This window comes from Danio aesculapii, chromosome 23 (genome assembly GCF_903798145.1).
Source record: "Danio aesculapii chromosome 23, fDanAes4.1, whole genome shotgun sequence".
Classification (NCBI taxonomy): domain Eukaryota; kingdom Metazoa; phylum Chordata; class Actinopteri; order Cypriniformes; family Danionidae; genus Danio; species Danio aesculapii.
In genome coordinates this window covers 29936184-29953092 of record NC_079457.1, presented here as the reverse complement: position 1 = coordinate 29953092, position 16909 = coordinate 29936184, and the positions used below count along the sequence as shown (strand labels likewise).

General features: G+C 34.9%; 1 protein-coding gene across 5 annotated transcripts in view; it reads right to left on the bottom strand.

Annotated features, from left to right (window-relative positions):
- uckl1b (uridine-cytidine kinase 1-like 1b) overlaps positions 1-16909 on the bottom strand; it is a 76444-nt gene that overhangs the window by 54538 nt on the left and 4997 nt on the right. For 2 of the 5 annotated variants that reach the window (XM_056449804.1, XM_056449803.1), the window contains exons 1-3: positions 15885-16210; positions 964-1157; positions 776-882 (exon numbers count right to left, since the gene is read on the bottom strand). In XM_056449804.1, coding sequence (XP_056305779.1) covers positions 776-882; positions 964-1157; positions 15885-15952 — 369 coding nt within the window. In that variant the 5' untranslated portion in view covers positions 15953-16210. Of the gene's footprint in view, positions 1-775; positions 883-963; positions 1158-7482; positions 7725-15884; positions 16211-16909 lie in introns of those variants that run through there. The other 3 variants (XM_056449801.1, XM_056449800.1, XM_056449805.1) reach the window with 2 other exon arrangements.

The window sequence follows — 16909 nt, the reverse complement described above, 5'->3', positions numbered from 1 at the left end:
ATCAAAAAAGTTAATGTCAAGCCCTGTATATATATATATATATATATATATATATATATATATATATATATATATATATATATATATATATATATATATATATATACTGCTCTGTAACATATTGAAATGTCTCTATAGCTGCAAAAAATAAACTCTTAAAAAGTAAATAATTAATAATTTTTTTTGTTTATATTTATTAAATAATGTATTTTCTATTTGGGCTACTTAAATTTATATTCAGGCAACCAAAAACTGAAGAGTGCCTACCCGAAGGGCTACCAGGATTTCAGAAATTTTGCGAGTCCTGCTTATGCTAATCGCATTTTACGTTGCTTTAGTTCTTGTTTATGTACAGAACTTCGAATTATCACTGTGTATAAGAAGTGCTATATAGTAAATAAATTCGCCTTGCCTTCCATACCTTTTTTCTGAGAATGCAAAATGACTTCTGGTATGCATGAATATATAATTGAAGAAATTCCTTTTAAAAGGTTATCAAATTCAACCACTTCTCATTTCTGACATTTTGTTTCAGTGAACACTAATCCCTCTTTTCAAAAACCCTTTTACAAATGGCATGTCAGCAAGAACAAACAAGAAAATAAATCACAGGCAGAGAGTGTTATCGATTAGCAAAAACAGCAAAGCACGCCACTCCTCATCTTTTATATATTGTGTGCACAGAGTTTAGAGCTGTCACAGAGAAGGGTGTGATTTGACTCATATCTGGAGTAAAGCTGCAGTAGAACAACTTGCTGCAGTAGTCTTACTGTACCTTGTAGAAGGAATCCATTGACAGAAGAACCACCCAAGGGACATCCAAAGCCTCAATAATTTTACGTGCAACTGTTGTTTTCCCCGAGGCACTGCCTCCGCAAAGCCCTAAGGGTAAAAAGGGACAAGTAAATTGAGGTAAAATGTAAAACAACACTTGCTGTATGAGTTTTTCTGTGATATACGGACCGATAACAAACGCTTCTTTGGACTGCGTCCCATGCTCATTGTACCATGGTGGGCGTCCGGCTGTGTAGATGGTCCTCTTACTGGTCCGCAGCAGAGGAGGCTCTGATTTGCATTGGCTGGTGGTTCGTTTTCGTGGTGACAGGCTAGTGTTTACAGTGGGGAGGAGCCTGTCCAGAGAGTCTTCACCACCACCACTGATGAAAAGAAAAAATACTATAGTCAATAAAACCAATAGATGGCAAGAGGAAAACATTAACCGAAAAGGCATAACGGCTAATGCTAACGTTTCTGCTCTGCAAGTATGCTGAAAAGAAGACCAAAGACAGATTATTTTGAATGGATTCCAACGGAGGAGAGGCATCACTAAACGGAATAAACTAACTTTTGAGGAAATGATAATAATCTATTCGATCGAAAGCCTGTTTGCTAATCTTTTGTTTTATTAGGTTCATCTTAGGTCAGACAACAAAATATACATAGTATTGATAGATTTAGATATATGCACTGACAAAATTCAGGAAAAAATATTTATACGCTAAATAAGTACATAAAGAAAAGGTAAAATACCACATATACACACAAAGATATACAAAAATTTAAGATAACATAAAAATAAGAATAATAAAAAACAAAAGAATAAATAAATAAATAAATGAATTTATTTATTAATTAATTATACAAAGAAAAGAAAGAAAAAAAGGCAATTAAGACATTAAGAAGTATCTCCTTGAAAAAATTTAGGAAAGGGCTCCAGACTTTCCAGAACTGTTCTGGCTTTCGTTTTATTGCAAACCGAATCTTTTCTATTCGAAGAACATGTAAGAAATCAAAAACCCAATGCCGATAAGAAGGGGGAGCTGTTGACTTCCAATTCATGTTTGCTAATCTTCAACATGTTTTATGCATGTTTACAAATAAATATTTATATCTAATACAAATGATATAGTAATATGAACATGTAAATATTTTGGATTTTACATATTTTTTATTTATTTATACACAATATTTAAATACAGTGAGTTCACATACACTATGTACAGTAAATACAAACACTGGATGCTACCAAGCGGCAACCTCCCGCTCTCCCTCGTAAAGCAAATATGGAAGTAACTGAAACGGCAATTCATCGAAATTCTGCTAGTCCTGGCTCGATAATAGAGCAAATTTCTGTTGACCCCACTGTTAAAATGGCCAACTTTACAGCTGAAAAAAGAACTAATTTGATTCATATAGCCTATATTATCCTCCATGACAACTGTGAAGGGGTGAATTTTTTTATAACTCTTCAGTTTCCTTTATATTAGGTTATATGAAGTCTGCATAATTAAGGGCGTGGCCACTTGAGTGACAGCTAGGTCTCGCTGGTCACCGTCATGTCACCTCAGCCTATTCCGGCTGAACTCTACATATACATCGTATTTTACAGTTTTTTATGTGGCTTTACACAGTCGGTTGCCTTTTGAATTTATTTCTTACAATTATCAGATGATATGGCATGCTGTGTGAGCTTAATTGTGCTCACAAACCATTCATGTGGCCTTTGTTTCCCAGGTGAGTGAAATTATATACTTATACCACTCTATAAATGTATTTGTTTTATTTAAGATCGTTTATCATTGTTATTTTTCTTTAGACCTGTAATGCACTCCAGAATCTGACAGATTGATAAGCTGTAGGCTCTAGAACAGTCATCTAAAACGTTGCCGTACAGTGTTATGCCTGGATTTCATAAACAGTCTTGCATTTACTAACACAGACTATATTTTAAGTATTTTGAAGTAATTAGTTTTTTCCTCTTGTAGAAAAGCATCATAAGATCAATGTTTAGAGGCTCAATGTATTACCACAGTGTTTTAAAAAGTCTAAACACTATAGACTTGGTTGATATAGTTTACAACGATATAGTTTACAACCAAGCACATGTGGTCAGAACACAAAGGAGTCGCAGCTAATGAAGTATCAAGCGTTTGTTCCATAGAAAAGCCTGTCTAAGCAAAATGCTAGCAGGCATCTGTAGCTACGCCTCTTTGCTCTTGTTTGTTATCCCGCAGTCGGTGCGATGACGCAAGAACAAAATGGCACCAGGTAGCTACTTTTGCGTTTTACAGAAACATATGGATTGTCACGGATGAACTGTGAAGTGTTAATACTGGACATTGACATTAAAGCTGTTGCATGATTAAATTAGGTGCCTTGTGGAATCCATGTTAGCTATTACACTTTCTCCAATAGTGAAAAATACAAAGATTTACATCTCCATATAGATAATATCACTCCCAGCAGTTTTCTGTTCTGACTTTCTTATCCCTCATGTTAACACCCACATGTAGATATTATCAAGCCTTCACTGTGAAGGTAACGGTTAGGACAGATCCCTCTATTTCAATGAAGAGAAGTCGGATAACAGTGGACTCATAAATTCTGCAGTATGTTGTGATCAATTACTTATTTTTATTACCACTACCAGATTACCACTAAAACTATGACTGAAACTGCCAAATTTAAATGAATTGTACAGTACTGTATTTCCTTCATTTATACGGTGTTCCACCAATGTTTTGATGTATTAACATCTACAGCTAACAGATTGTATCTTTGTTACAGAGGCAAAAACAAAACTAGACACCAAAAACAAGTTGTTCCGAGTTCCGCATTGGCCCATAATATGACAATCATAAACAGCTTTTCCACAACCAGAGAAGCATACTGTACACATATGCACACAGAACATACTGACAAACATGTAAATGCTAAACCTCATCACGGTAATACACACAACACTAAAGTAATGTAATGGAAACTAGATGTTGGGAAGAATATTAATGTCAAGGATAAAACACCATAAAGTCCTATAATACATCCGCTGCAATAAGGTGCAAAACGTGTTTGGCTTGAAATGGATCGGAATATTACCGTGTTGTCATGAGTAATTTGATTGTGACAGTTGAGGTGAACAAAGTACCTGAATTTATCACTCATGGTTTTAGTTCCAAACAAGTGCACGGACTGCTGTTATTAACACAAACATGGAAAGTGCTAGGCATAGCATAATTAAAAATCACCAGCCGCTTTATTAGGTACACCTGTCCAACTGTTCGTTAACGCTAATTAGCCAAAATTTCTAATCAGCCAATCACATTGCAGCAACTCAATGCATTTAAGCATGTAGACATGGTCAAGACGATCTGCTGCAGTTCAAACTGAGCATCATAATGGGGAAGAAAGGGGATTTAAGTGACTTTGAACATGTCATGATTGTTGGTGTTGGTATTTCAGAAACTGCTTATATGCTGGGATTTTCACGCAGAGAATGGGCCGAAAAAGAGAAAATATCAGGCAGTTCTGTGGGTGCAAATTCCTTGTTGATGCCAGAGGTCAGAGGAGAATAGCCAGACTGGTTGCAGCTGATAGAAAAGCAACAGTAAAATGTTACAACTAAGGTATGCAGAAAAGCATCTCTGAATGCACAGCATGTCAAACCTTGAGGCGGATGGGCTACAGCAGCAAAAAACTACACTGGGTGCCACTCCTGTCAGCTAATAACAGGTAACTGAGGCTACAATTGGCACAAGCTTACCAAAATTGGACAATAGAAGTTTGGAAAAACCTTGCCTGGTCTGATGACCCTCGATTTCTACTGCGACATTCAGATGGTAGGGTCAAAATTTGGCATCAACAATATGAAAGCATGGATCCATCCTGTCTTGTGTCAATGGTTCAGGCTGGTGGAGGGGTAATGGTATGGGGGATATTTTCTTGGCACACTTTGGGCCCTTTAGTATCAATTGAGCATCATGCTACAGCCTACAGTACCTGATTATTGTTGCTGACCATGGCCATTGCTTTACGACCACAGTGTACCCATCTTCTGATGACTGCTTCCAGTAGGATAATGCGCTTTGTCATAAAGCGCGAATTATCTTACACTGGTTTCATGAACATGATGATGCCTCCACAGTCACCAAATCTCAATCCAATAGAGCACCTTTGGGATGTGCTGGAACGGAACATTCGCATCATGGATGTGCAGCTGACAAATCTGCAGCAACTGTGTGATGCTATCATGTCAATATGGACGAAAATCTCTAAGGGATATTTCCAGTACCTTGTTGAATCTATGGCACGAAGAATTAAGGCAATTCTGAAGGCAAAAGGGGGTCCAACATGGAACAAGTAAGGTGTACCTTATAAAGTGGCTGGTGAGTGTACATGAGATTATAATAATTCTGTTCATCATTTAAAGTGAGCCTTAAAGTGATTTTTTTTTTAAAAAGCGTACATAAACTGAACGTTGCTGAGACATTTATTTCAGCATGTTGATGCATTTCAAATGGAAACAGATGACTGAGTAGAAGGCGAGGCTTTCATTTTAAGCATCATTCCCTGATAGCAAACGTTAAGAGCACAGTAAATGTCTTTAATTGTATGAAGCGGCAAGCATTTCTCTGGTGTCAGTAAAGTCTCTTCATTTGTGTTTTGAAGAGAAAATGTCATACAGAATTGGAATAATATGGGTGATAGTTTTCCGTTTTGGGTGGTTGATCCCATCAATGCACTTGAGATTATCAATATGATAAATAATATCACAATTCAAATAACCCATTCCAAAATGCATATCAAAATATCATATCAAAAACACAGCATAAGTTGTCCTACAAGCTAAAAGTCCATCAAATCCATACTGTACATATAAATACCTAACATTACATTGCATGCATTATACACGTCATATTTCAATGAGTACATTTTTCAACGTACATACTGTTCATTTCTGTTATTTACTTTGTAAATTTGGTAACACTTAACAATAAGACCGCATTTGTCATCCTGACTAATCATTTCTTAATCTTACCAAATGTTCATTTCAACATTTACTAAGACTTTCTCAAGAACAACAGATGTCAACAGTAGTTATTGGGCTGTGAATTAACAAACATTTATAAACTAATATTAACAAATGCTGGACTAGTATTTCATTTATGATTACCTAATGCTAGTTAAAGGGATAGTTCATTCAAAAAAAAAGAAAAATTACTTAGCATTTACTCACCCACAAGTAGTTCTAAACCAGGCATGGGCAAACTTGATCCTCGAGGGCCGGTGTCCCTGCAGAGTTTTGCTTCAACACTAATCAAACACACCTGAACACCCTAATTAGTGTCTTTAAGATCACTAGAAAGCTACAAGCAGGTGTGTTTGATTAGGTTTGGAGCAAAACTATGCAGGGACACCGGCCCTCCAGGATCGAGTTTGCCCATCCCTGTTCTAAACCATTCTGTTGAACACAAAATAAGATATTCTGAAAAATTAACCAGTTTAACTGGTAGAAACTGAGTACGTTTACATGGACACCAATAATGTGATTTTTATTACGATTAAGACAATACACTGATTAAGAGTCTACCATGTAAACAGCATTTTTAAAATTAATTTAATCCGATTAAAGTCATAATCGAACTAAAGAGAAATGGAATTAAGACATGTGGAGTATGCTAATTTTAGTCGCATTATTGAAGTACAGTACAGACATGTAAACACCGTAATCAAACTATTACCATCATGTAGGACTTTTCACTGTGCTTTGTGACAGGATACTCCCCACACACACAGACACACACACACACACACACACACACACACACACACACAAACACGGCTATTTGACACTATTCTTTGCACCTACCGAGTCAGTGAAGACCACAGACACATACACCGTGAAATGCGGAGGTTTTTTTTCTCCCATTCAGTGCGCGGTATCAAATTCCATTTAAAACAACACTCTTTCAACATAGTTGGATCTAATATCTCGTTTGTCATGGGGGCATGCATAACGTGAACGTGAAAGTGCCAAACTGCAGTTAAAAATCTACAAATTAAAAATGAAACACCCGAAATTAAGTGAAACTCCGGAGGAAACGTGAATAGCGCGGTGACACAATGACGTTAATTGAACTATGTACTATAACATGTAAAACGGGATCATGAAAGGAACATTCAAAAAGCAACTCATGTAAACACCTTAATCATATTATTGTCTTAATTATATTAAGGTAAATAATTTGATTACTTGTGTCCATGTAAACGTAGTCATTGACATCCGTAGCAGGAAAAAAAACAATACTATGAAAATCAATGGTTCCCATTTTTTTGTGCGTGTTCAACAGAAAAAAGAAACTCAATCAGGTTTGTGGCGAGTGAACAGAGTAACAATATTTTGTTTTGGCTGAACTATTCTTATTCCTTAACTAATGTTACAACATTATTTTAAAGTGTTTACTGTAACTACAAAATGAAAAAACCTACTATGCACATGCCTAATATATTTATGGCCAGCTTGTAGAAAACATTCTGTGGTTTCTGAGTGCTGGAATGCATTAGTTGAGCATTTATGTAATGACTGATGATGAATCACAAACCAACAGAGATACGAGGTAAAATAGGTAGACGTTTATAAAGTGTGCGTCACACCATTGTGTGTTTCATAAGCAGAAAGTGTAAAATTCAAAGTAAAATACTTACTGAATCAGGCGAGAAAGCCAGACGTCCACAGATGTTTGCACATACTTGTCCATCAAGTCAAATGAATAATACCTTAACTAAACCTTTACGAAATGTATATATATTTAAAGCAAATCAGATGAAGTGGCGCATGACTGTGTAATCCCCAAACTTGCTGGCATACTTCAGTTATCCCACAATGCTGAGGCCTTTTAATTACAACCACAACTGGTAAAACTAGAATAAAGCAAGTTCATCAAGAAGGAAATTTACCCTGAGTGCAGAGCGAGCCCTTGAGTTTCTGTTTGTGTGAAAAGAAATCTTGACTATCTGACCTGCTACAATATAAGAGAGTGATAACAGATAAGATCACAAAATGGTGGACTCTGGCCCGGCATTTTCAGAAACCACAAACCACTGTAAAATACTGTCTGTCAACGTCTCTTTTAAAGCAACAGATCGTGCAAAATGACAGTCTGTCATCATTTACTGTATCATTAGCGCTGCATGATACTGGGAAAACATGCAATATTTTTGTTGAGTGTCGTGATAACAATTTTTTTGCATATAACTAACTTTAAAAGATACAATTAAATAAAAAAATAATGTAATGATAATACTAAAATAAACAGGAAATAGATATTTTTCTGAGCTAATTAAATAATAAAAACATTTAGACTATAAAACATCATGAATGACTGAAAACTGGACAAAAATTTGTATTTTTATTTGCTGTTGTCATTCTCCTCTGTTGTCTCCTGGCATTAGTGGGGATAAAGATAGTAAAGGCCCTATTAGATTTATATAAACATCCAATGCATACAAATGCTCGGAACAAAATTAATTGAATTTATTGCACTTCTTTGTGATATGGATATTGCATATACTATGATAACGATCATTTTCCCATATATAGTGCAGCCCAATTTAACATGAGATTTTCTTTCTGCTGGAACACCAAACATTTTGCAGCAAAAATCTGAAACTTCACTATACAATGACGGTCAATGATGAATTTTAAAGGGAGGATTTTAACAGTGAACAGTGTTTAATATTATTAATAGATGAGCGTGACAAATATTTCACAAAATAACCAAAATATCTAACAAAAAATTATATATACAGTTGAAGTCAGAATTATTAGCCCCCTTTGATTTTTTTTTTCTTTTTTAAATATTTCTCATATGATGTCTAACAGCAAGGACATTTTCACAGTATGTCTGATAATATTTTTTCTTCTGGAGAAAGGCTTATTTGTTTTATTTCGGCTAGAATAAAAGCAGTTTTACATTTTTAAAAAAACATTTTAAGGTTAAAATTATTAATAGTTTTAAGTGTTTTTAAAAATATCTAGTCAAATATTATGTACTGTCATCATGGCAAAGACAAAATAAATCAATTATTAGAAATGAGTTATTAAAACTGTTATCTTTAGAAATGTCTTGAAAAAAATCTTCTCTCGGGTAAACGGCAATTGGTGAAAAAAATAAACAGGGGGCTAATAATTCAGGGGGCTAATAAATAACAGCATCCATCCAGCCTCTTTACCCTTGTGTATTACTCCGCCCACATAAAGCGACTAGCAGAGGACACTCTAAAGTTTGAAAAATTTTGCAGCTGTTGGACAACATAATGTACTTTTAAGGCTTCTTTAGTCAAGAATGTAGTTGTTTAGATTGCAACTGTGCAGTTTATTTATAACTATTTTAAATATTTATAATTTCTGAGAAACAGCGCGTAGCAACAATTTCTGCTGCTCTGACATCAGCTGAAGATGTGAATGGGTGGCGGAAGTAGTTGCTCCTACAAAAGAATTTTTAGACTCCGTGTTTGATTTTCTATTTTATATACATAATTATGCCGTCAAACTGTTGTATAAACGCAATATCACACTCGTATCAGTGCAATGTGGCTGTATATCCCACCAGTGCCGATAAACTGCTACGAGCGTGATATTGCATGTGTGTGTGTATATATATATATATATATATATATATATATATATATATATATATATATATATATATATATATATATATATATATATATATATATGAAAAAGCCTTTTAAGATGAAAATGTTACATGCTGCCACCAACAGAAGTACAAGGTAGGCCACTGATATAGTCCAAAATGGATCCCAATGAAGATTTATTTTTCACTTATGACAGTATAAAATGTTCTTTTATTACAATATATGTTAGAATCAGGATGTTAAGCTAAGCTGCAAAAAGTTTGCATGTAAAATAACAGAAAAAATAGGTAAAATAACAAAAGAAGTTCAGAATATGCATTTTCAAAGTGAACTAATGATTCAATCTAATTCATTTTGCAAAAGGATTAGAAAGTACATTGCAATAGATAACACATTTTAAAAAGTAATTGTCAGATAAAGGAAAAAAAGGTTATGAGTATGATTTAAACGATTAGGGAATAACTAGGAAATTAGGTGGTGTTGTCGGAGACCAGAGTTTTTATTTTTATTTTTATGTTAACACCCTGGTCCTATACAGTTCCTTGTTTGTATATTTTAGCCCTAATAATCTGAGCAATCTGTTAAATGAACCACTGACTCTAAAAAGTAAGCACTTTTTGGGTTCCTGAAAATGTAGTGTGTCTGTAAATGCATGTGCTGTAAGAATTTGCATGCATGTGTGTTGTCAAAGTGATGAAGATGTTTTCTCAGTTCAGTGTTTTTAAATTTGCATGCGTTTTCTCATAATGCCTTTGAGCTCTCCCGGCCACAATAAACATATAACAGGGTTCAGACAGCAGCGTTCACACTTGTTCCAGCGAACAATTATAACAGAGTTTGTTTTATTTAAACTCAACCTACCACGTGTGAACATGCTGTAATTTTCTCTACTTAAGGCTTTCTGATGACTAAGGCTTTCTTTTTTTCAGACCTTTTAAAAAAATCTAAAGTATATTAAATAAATGAATGATTTAAGAAGATACAAACTAGAAACAAGTCAAATGATCTGCCAGTAGACTAAAATAATTGTACTTAAAATAAATGTCTTAAAATAAGTACCATATCCTTTACTCCAATCAGTGTATTAATCTCAAATCTAGTGTATTGATAGCTTTTAAAATTATATGCGTTTCTTACATTGTGTGAAACGGTCTTAAAACTAGATTTACTAATCAGGAGATTTGCTTTGAGTTTAGGAATTGTCATTATATATGTGTTGTCTTAAAATGAGTCAAAGCATTTCAAATTAAAACAAGATTATTGCATGAATTGTCTCACACATGGATGCAAATTGTCCACAATATTTTATTCAAATTAAGACAATGGCAAATGGCAAATTATTACTTGTTGCTTCTAAAAATGCAGAACAGAATGTATTTTGTCCCTTAAGAACAAGTGTGATTGAGCTTTTTTTTTTTTTTTTTAAATAGGCGAACTTAAATAAAAAAATTACAGCTAAAATAATGTCTTGAAAAATACAAGGCTGGTCTTAAATCAGGTCTCTATTATTAAAGCAAGTTTTGCAGGTAAAACACCTAACTTTATGCTTTAAGTATATATAATCTTAAAACACTTATAAATAATCTAACACAATCTGATCTTGCTTAGTATTTTATTCTTAAAACAAGAATCATTTTTTGGCTAGAAGTAATTTTATAATTCTTGACAAGGAGTTTTTGCTGTGTGATCTGTGAGCTTTTAAAAAAATGTTTAAGATGTGTATTAAACCATTGTTTTCTTTAGTTTCTTGCATCTCGTTTAACTGTATTTGAATGTTCTAGCTTTATTTTGTTATGCAAAGAGGTTTCAGAACTCATGACAAACTGATATTCATCTCTTCAACCTTTTTATTAATGTCATTCAATTATTGTGACATGAGAATTTCATACAGTACACTGTAAAAACAATTCTTGTTGCTACCTTAGGTTTTTAATTGAATCAAATTACTTTTTAGTCATCTCAACGTACATCAACCAAACTGACTAAATATATTAAGTTAAACTTTGTATAACTTTAAAAACGGTAGTTGAAACCTGATTAACTTAAAATAAGATACTTAAAGGCATGGCACAATTACTGGTTTCAAGGTTTACTGCGATTTGGAAAAGTCAAGGTTTTAAAATTGCCATAGTTTTCTGTTATATGTAATTTTTTTAACATGTTTTCACAACTTTTATTTAGTTTTTTTAGGGCAACAGTATCTTCTAGGGATGTCCCGATACATTTTAACTTCCTATACGATACCGATATTGCAGCCTTCAGTACTAACTGATACCGATACAAATCCGATACAATAAACAGCACAAATTATGAATATTTTACTTTTACCTATTTCGTTAAGTGGAATGTATGAACGGCTAGATCAAACTGAGAACTAAAGTCAGCAACAGTGAGTATGGAAAAAAAAAAGTCCAATTTATTAACTATTGGTTGCATAATTGTGAACCTTTTACATATAGAATATATAAAAAAGAATTAAAGAATAAATATTAAGAGCCTGAAAAATATCTTAATTGAATCAACAAAACTATATTTTTAAAGTGCAAAACAGGTTTTTGATGAATTTTTTATCCAGTTTCAGGCTGAAAAATATCTGTCACACTGGGCAGCAGAAATAGGGAGTTATTGTTAAAAGTTATTGTTAAATAAATAAAAATGTGCAGTAATTAGTGCAAACATTCACATGACCAGAGCTATTTAATCTGTGTTTGTATCATTAAGAAGATTATGGCTGTATCAGTGTTCCCAAACAAAACATTATTCATTTTATAATAATATATATTGCACATATTATCTTTAACATAAATATACTTGCAGTAGCTGGATTAAAACACCTTTTCTCCACAGCACATAAAATGATGTGACTTTTAAGAAAAATTTTATTTATCAAAATTCATTTTATTTGCATAATATATAGCACAGATTCCACCCTACTTTATCTTTCTGGGCTTTTTAAAGAAGAGTTAAATATGGGAATGCCTCCAATTAAACTTTCCTTTTGCCCGAAAGTAATACTATTCTTTCTTTTAAACTGTAATGGCCCTCAGCAATAGAAAGATTTCTTATTCTTATTTAACAGACAATTAAAACAACAAAAATGTTTAGCATTTAACACCTTTTACATCACACTGTTTCTTTTCAGTGTGTTCTAGTAAAAAATGAAATAAAAAATAAGAAATCCACTATTTCACTCCTACTATCCATTTGCACCACTGACAGGTCAAATCTGCTCCATCTCTCTCTCTCTCGTAGCCTTGGTGTTGCTAAGAGATTGAGATGCACCGGCCAAAGTTTGCGTATAAAGTAATGTAAAATGGATAGCGAAAGCAGAATCCGGGACATGGTAGGCGATTTAGAAATCCTGGCTGAATGCATTTTTAGGTCCCAAATAGAGGACATGCCCGGGAAAAAGAAAATGTATTGTCACCCTAAATAATGAGCTGGATCAGTCTATTTAGTAAAAGGCTTTTCTTTTCCTCGCGCTCTTCTCAAAGCTACTAACAAAGTCAGAACAGGTGCCCAGCGCGTCTCTGTGGGTCTGCAGCAGCAGAGCATGCGAGTCTGTGGAGGAGTATTCTGTTTCTCATGCACACAGAACCGGGTCGCTTAGGCAAAGTCTTATGTGTGGGAAGCGCTGGTGATGAATTTGGTATGACATTGGATGCACCACGATATGCCATGACCGAATTGTAAACGTTTTCTCTGAGTCTCGCACAATGTGCGATTCGCTGCCATTCGATGCCATTGTGTTGCTTAGCAGTGTATACAAAACAATGTTAAGATTGCTTGACTTGAGTGCTGCCGTCACAATAGCTTTCTATGGTAATACACCATAACCGCCCCATGCCTAGTTACATATTATGTATAAACATAAGCATATAAATATTTGTTTTGACTTTTTGTGATTACAGTGTACCATCACATGCTAAATGAAACAGAGTGGCACAAACATTATTTAAAACATCTATTTATCTATTTGATGAGCTTTACAAAGGAAATGATATAAATTAGGACTGAAGCAACATGGGGATGAATAACGTGACAGTTTTCATTTTTGGGTGAACTGTCCCTTTAAAACAGCTCACACGCTAACCTCAACAGCAGCAGCAAAATCAGCAAATTCTACAGCACATCACAAGTTCACTACAGGGTTGTATGAGAACACAGTATTGTGCAGCTCACTGGTAAACACTTCCTTATGAAAACCCATTGAAACATGACCTGAGGTGCTAAAACATTAGAAAAAAAATATATATATATATATACACACACATATACACATACATACACACATACACACACACACATATACATACATATACACATATATACACCCACACACACATACACATGCATCCAGAAAGTATTCATAGCGCTTCACATTTTCCACATTTTTTTATGTTACAGTGTTATTCCAAAATGGATTAAATTCATTTAATTCCTCAAAATTCTACACACAATACCCTGTAATGACAATGTGAACAAACCAAGCATGAAGACAAAGGAATTGTCTGTAGACCTCCAAGACAGGATTGTTGAGGCACAAGGCTGGGGAAGGTTACAGAAAGATTTCTGCTGCTCTGAAAGTTCCACTGAGCTTAGTGGCCTCTATCATCCAGAAGTGGAAGACGTTTTGGACCACCAGGACTCTTCCTAGAGCTTGCCGGTCATCTAAGCTGAGTGATCGAGGGAGAAGGGCCTTAGTCAGGGGGGAGGTGATCAATAACCAGGCTTATACCATCCCTACAGTGAAGCATGGGGGTGGCAACATCATGCTGTGGGGATGTTTTTCAGCAGCAGGAACTGGAAGACTAGTCAGGATAGAAAGAAAGATGAATGCAGCAATGTACAGAGACATCCTGAATGAAAACCTGCATCAGAGTGCTCTTGACCTCAGACTGGGGCGACGGTTCATCTTCCAGCAGGACAATGACCCAAAGCACACAGCCAAAATATCAATGGAGTGGCTTCACAACAACTCGGTGAATGTCCTTGAGTGGCCCAGCCAGAGCCCAGACCTAAATCCTATTGAACATCTCTGGAGAGATATGAAAACGACTATACACCGTCGCTTCCCATCCAACCTGATAGAGCTTAAGACATACTGCAACGAGGAATGGGTAAAAATTCCCAAAGACAGGTGTGCCAAGCTTGTGGCATCATATTCAAAAAGACTTGAGGATGTAATTGCTGCCAAAGGTGCATCAACAAAGTATTGAGCAAACGCTGTGAATACTCATGCACGTGATTTTTTTTATTTTTATAAATTTGCAACCATTTCAAAAAATCTTTTTTTCACATTGTCATTATGGGGTATTGTGTGTACAATTTTAAGGGAAATAAATCAATTTAATCCATTTTGGAATAAGGCTGTAACATAAAGATATGTGGAAAAAGTGAAGTGCTATGAATAGTTTCGGGATACACAGTATTGCATGATGCCAATTTTTGACTTCGATACGATACCTAAATTAAATATCTCGATACCGATACTAAATCGATACCACACCATATTTTTTTCTCTCAAAATATTATTTATTGATAAACACTGTTTGCTGTCAGCTGAAACAGAGTAGAACCATTTTTTTAAAAAGAAAACAAATATAGAAATAAAAACAAAGTTTGTCAGAACTCCGAGCTGTTTTAACATGAATAAAATAGTTGAAGCTTTGTTTTAAAAAGCAAGACAAGTACACATTACTTTTTTGGTCTGGTTCTCAAAGAACCTGGAGATGTTGCTTGGTCCTCATGACACAGTATCCTGTCAAATTCATATTTAATTACATATTTATACAATCATTTATGTTGTTCCTATGACAAGATATTATTACAGCATACCATAGCTTTAGATGATGTTTACAGACCTCTACTTACATTTTTGTCATGTGGTGACAATATATTTTGGTGCATTTAAACAAAACAGTTTTAATAAAAAGTTATATTCAATCAAATAAGTGTGTTCACCTACAGGAACAGAACGATAATACTCTTAACTTCAAATAAGCTGTTGCAAAACAAAAAACAAACCAATTTTTTAAATAATATATAAATATATTAATAATAATAATAATCTTGATCTCAAATTATTACGTTAGATTAGTTCCAGTTTTGTCTTTTAAACTGATTAAACTAATGTATGAATTTAAAGGAGAGATCTGTCAGGGATGTACATTTAAGCTGGTCCCTGTATACATACACACATATATTACTGTAAGTAAACACAAGCTTTTATTTAGTATACATTTATAGTCATGATTCATAGTTCAACAGCACTAAACACTTATAATAAAAAGATAAGTGAAACTAGTTACTAAATACAAATGAGTTTTTTTACTCTGCAAATCCATTAAACTGATGCAAATGCTCTTGCAAAAGCAGCTGAATTTTACACGCACTTTCAAGTACACCACTGCTTAAAAACTAGACATCTATAAAGCAAATGCTCTTACCTTCCATCAGCCCTGAGAGCCCAGCAGCCTGATATTCTGGCTCCCGAATACGCTGGGAGTGTATTCATGACCAAACACACAAACTTATGAAAGCTCCAGAGAAAGATCGGCACTAATAAACGCTGGGACAAAACACATGCGCGGTCACACAGAGCGGCGCCTGCCCTCTGGCAAGCCGAGGAGAGGAAGTAAAACGAAACTGACGCAAAGGGGAGGAAAACAAAAGTGTGCTTTCTACAGTACGTCTGATTTGTTGTGTTTTCTCCGTCACCATTCAAGACAAACCCTGGAGTCTCTGGTTAACATGAGTAAGAGGATAACCTATCTTGCAGATTATGTGTGTGTGGGCTGGTATTAATAGCAGCAGGTTGGACAGACACACGCAGACATACACACACCCCTCTGCTGGCCTCTTATGGGACGCCTCATCTGTCTGTGACACTCACATGGGCTGCCAGTGACTGAGAGGAGAGCGATGGTGCTTTTTAGACTGGAACATAAACAAATCAGGCCGAATGAGAGCAGGTGTGGTGACGGGGCTCAGTGTGTCTGTTACACCCCAGGGCTCTGTGATCACCTTATCAACCAGCCCGTCCTGCCCCTGCGGGACACCTCGAACAAACATCATGATGAAACTGCTGCTGGCTGTAACATTACGGCAAAAGCAGAAGTCATGAATGAAAGAGGTGACTAAATATGTCTGTGTTTTCAAACAACACTCAAAAAAAAAAGCATCACAATGAAGTTTATCATTCGCTGTTTGTTTGTAACATTTTGATTTTATTTAGTTTGTCAGTTTTTCAAAATGTATGTTGTCTTAGTATCATCGAATACTATTAGATTGAATAGGTTAGAAGATATGAATATGGTATAAATACACAATTGACAAAAGTCTTGTCATCCATTTAAGTATTAGGAACAACAAATAATAACTTAACTTCTAGTTGATCATTTGGTATCAGAAGTGGCTTATATGAAAGACAAAGGCCTCCAGATTATGCTTATTTTACTAAAATAAAATAATG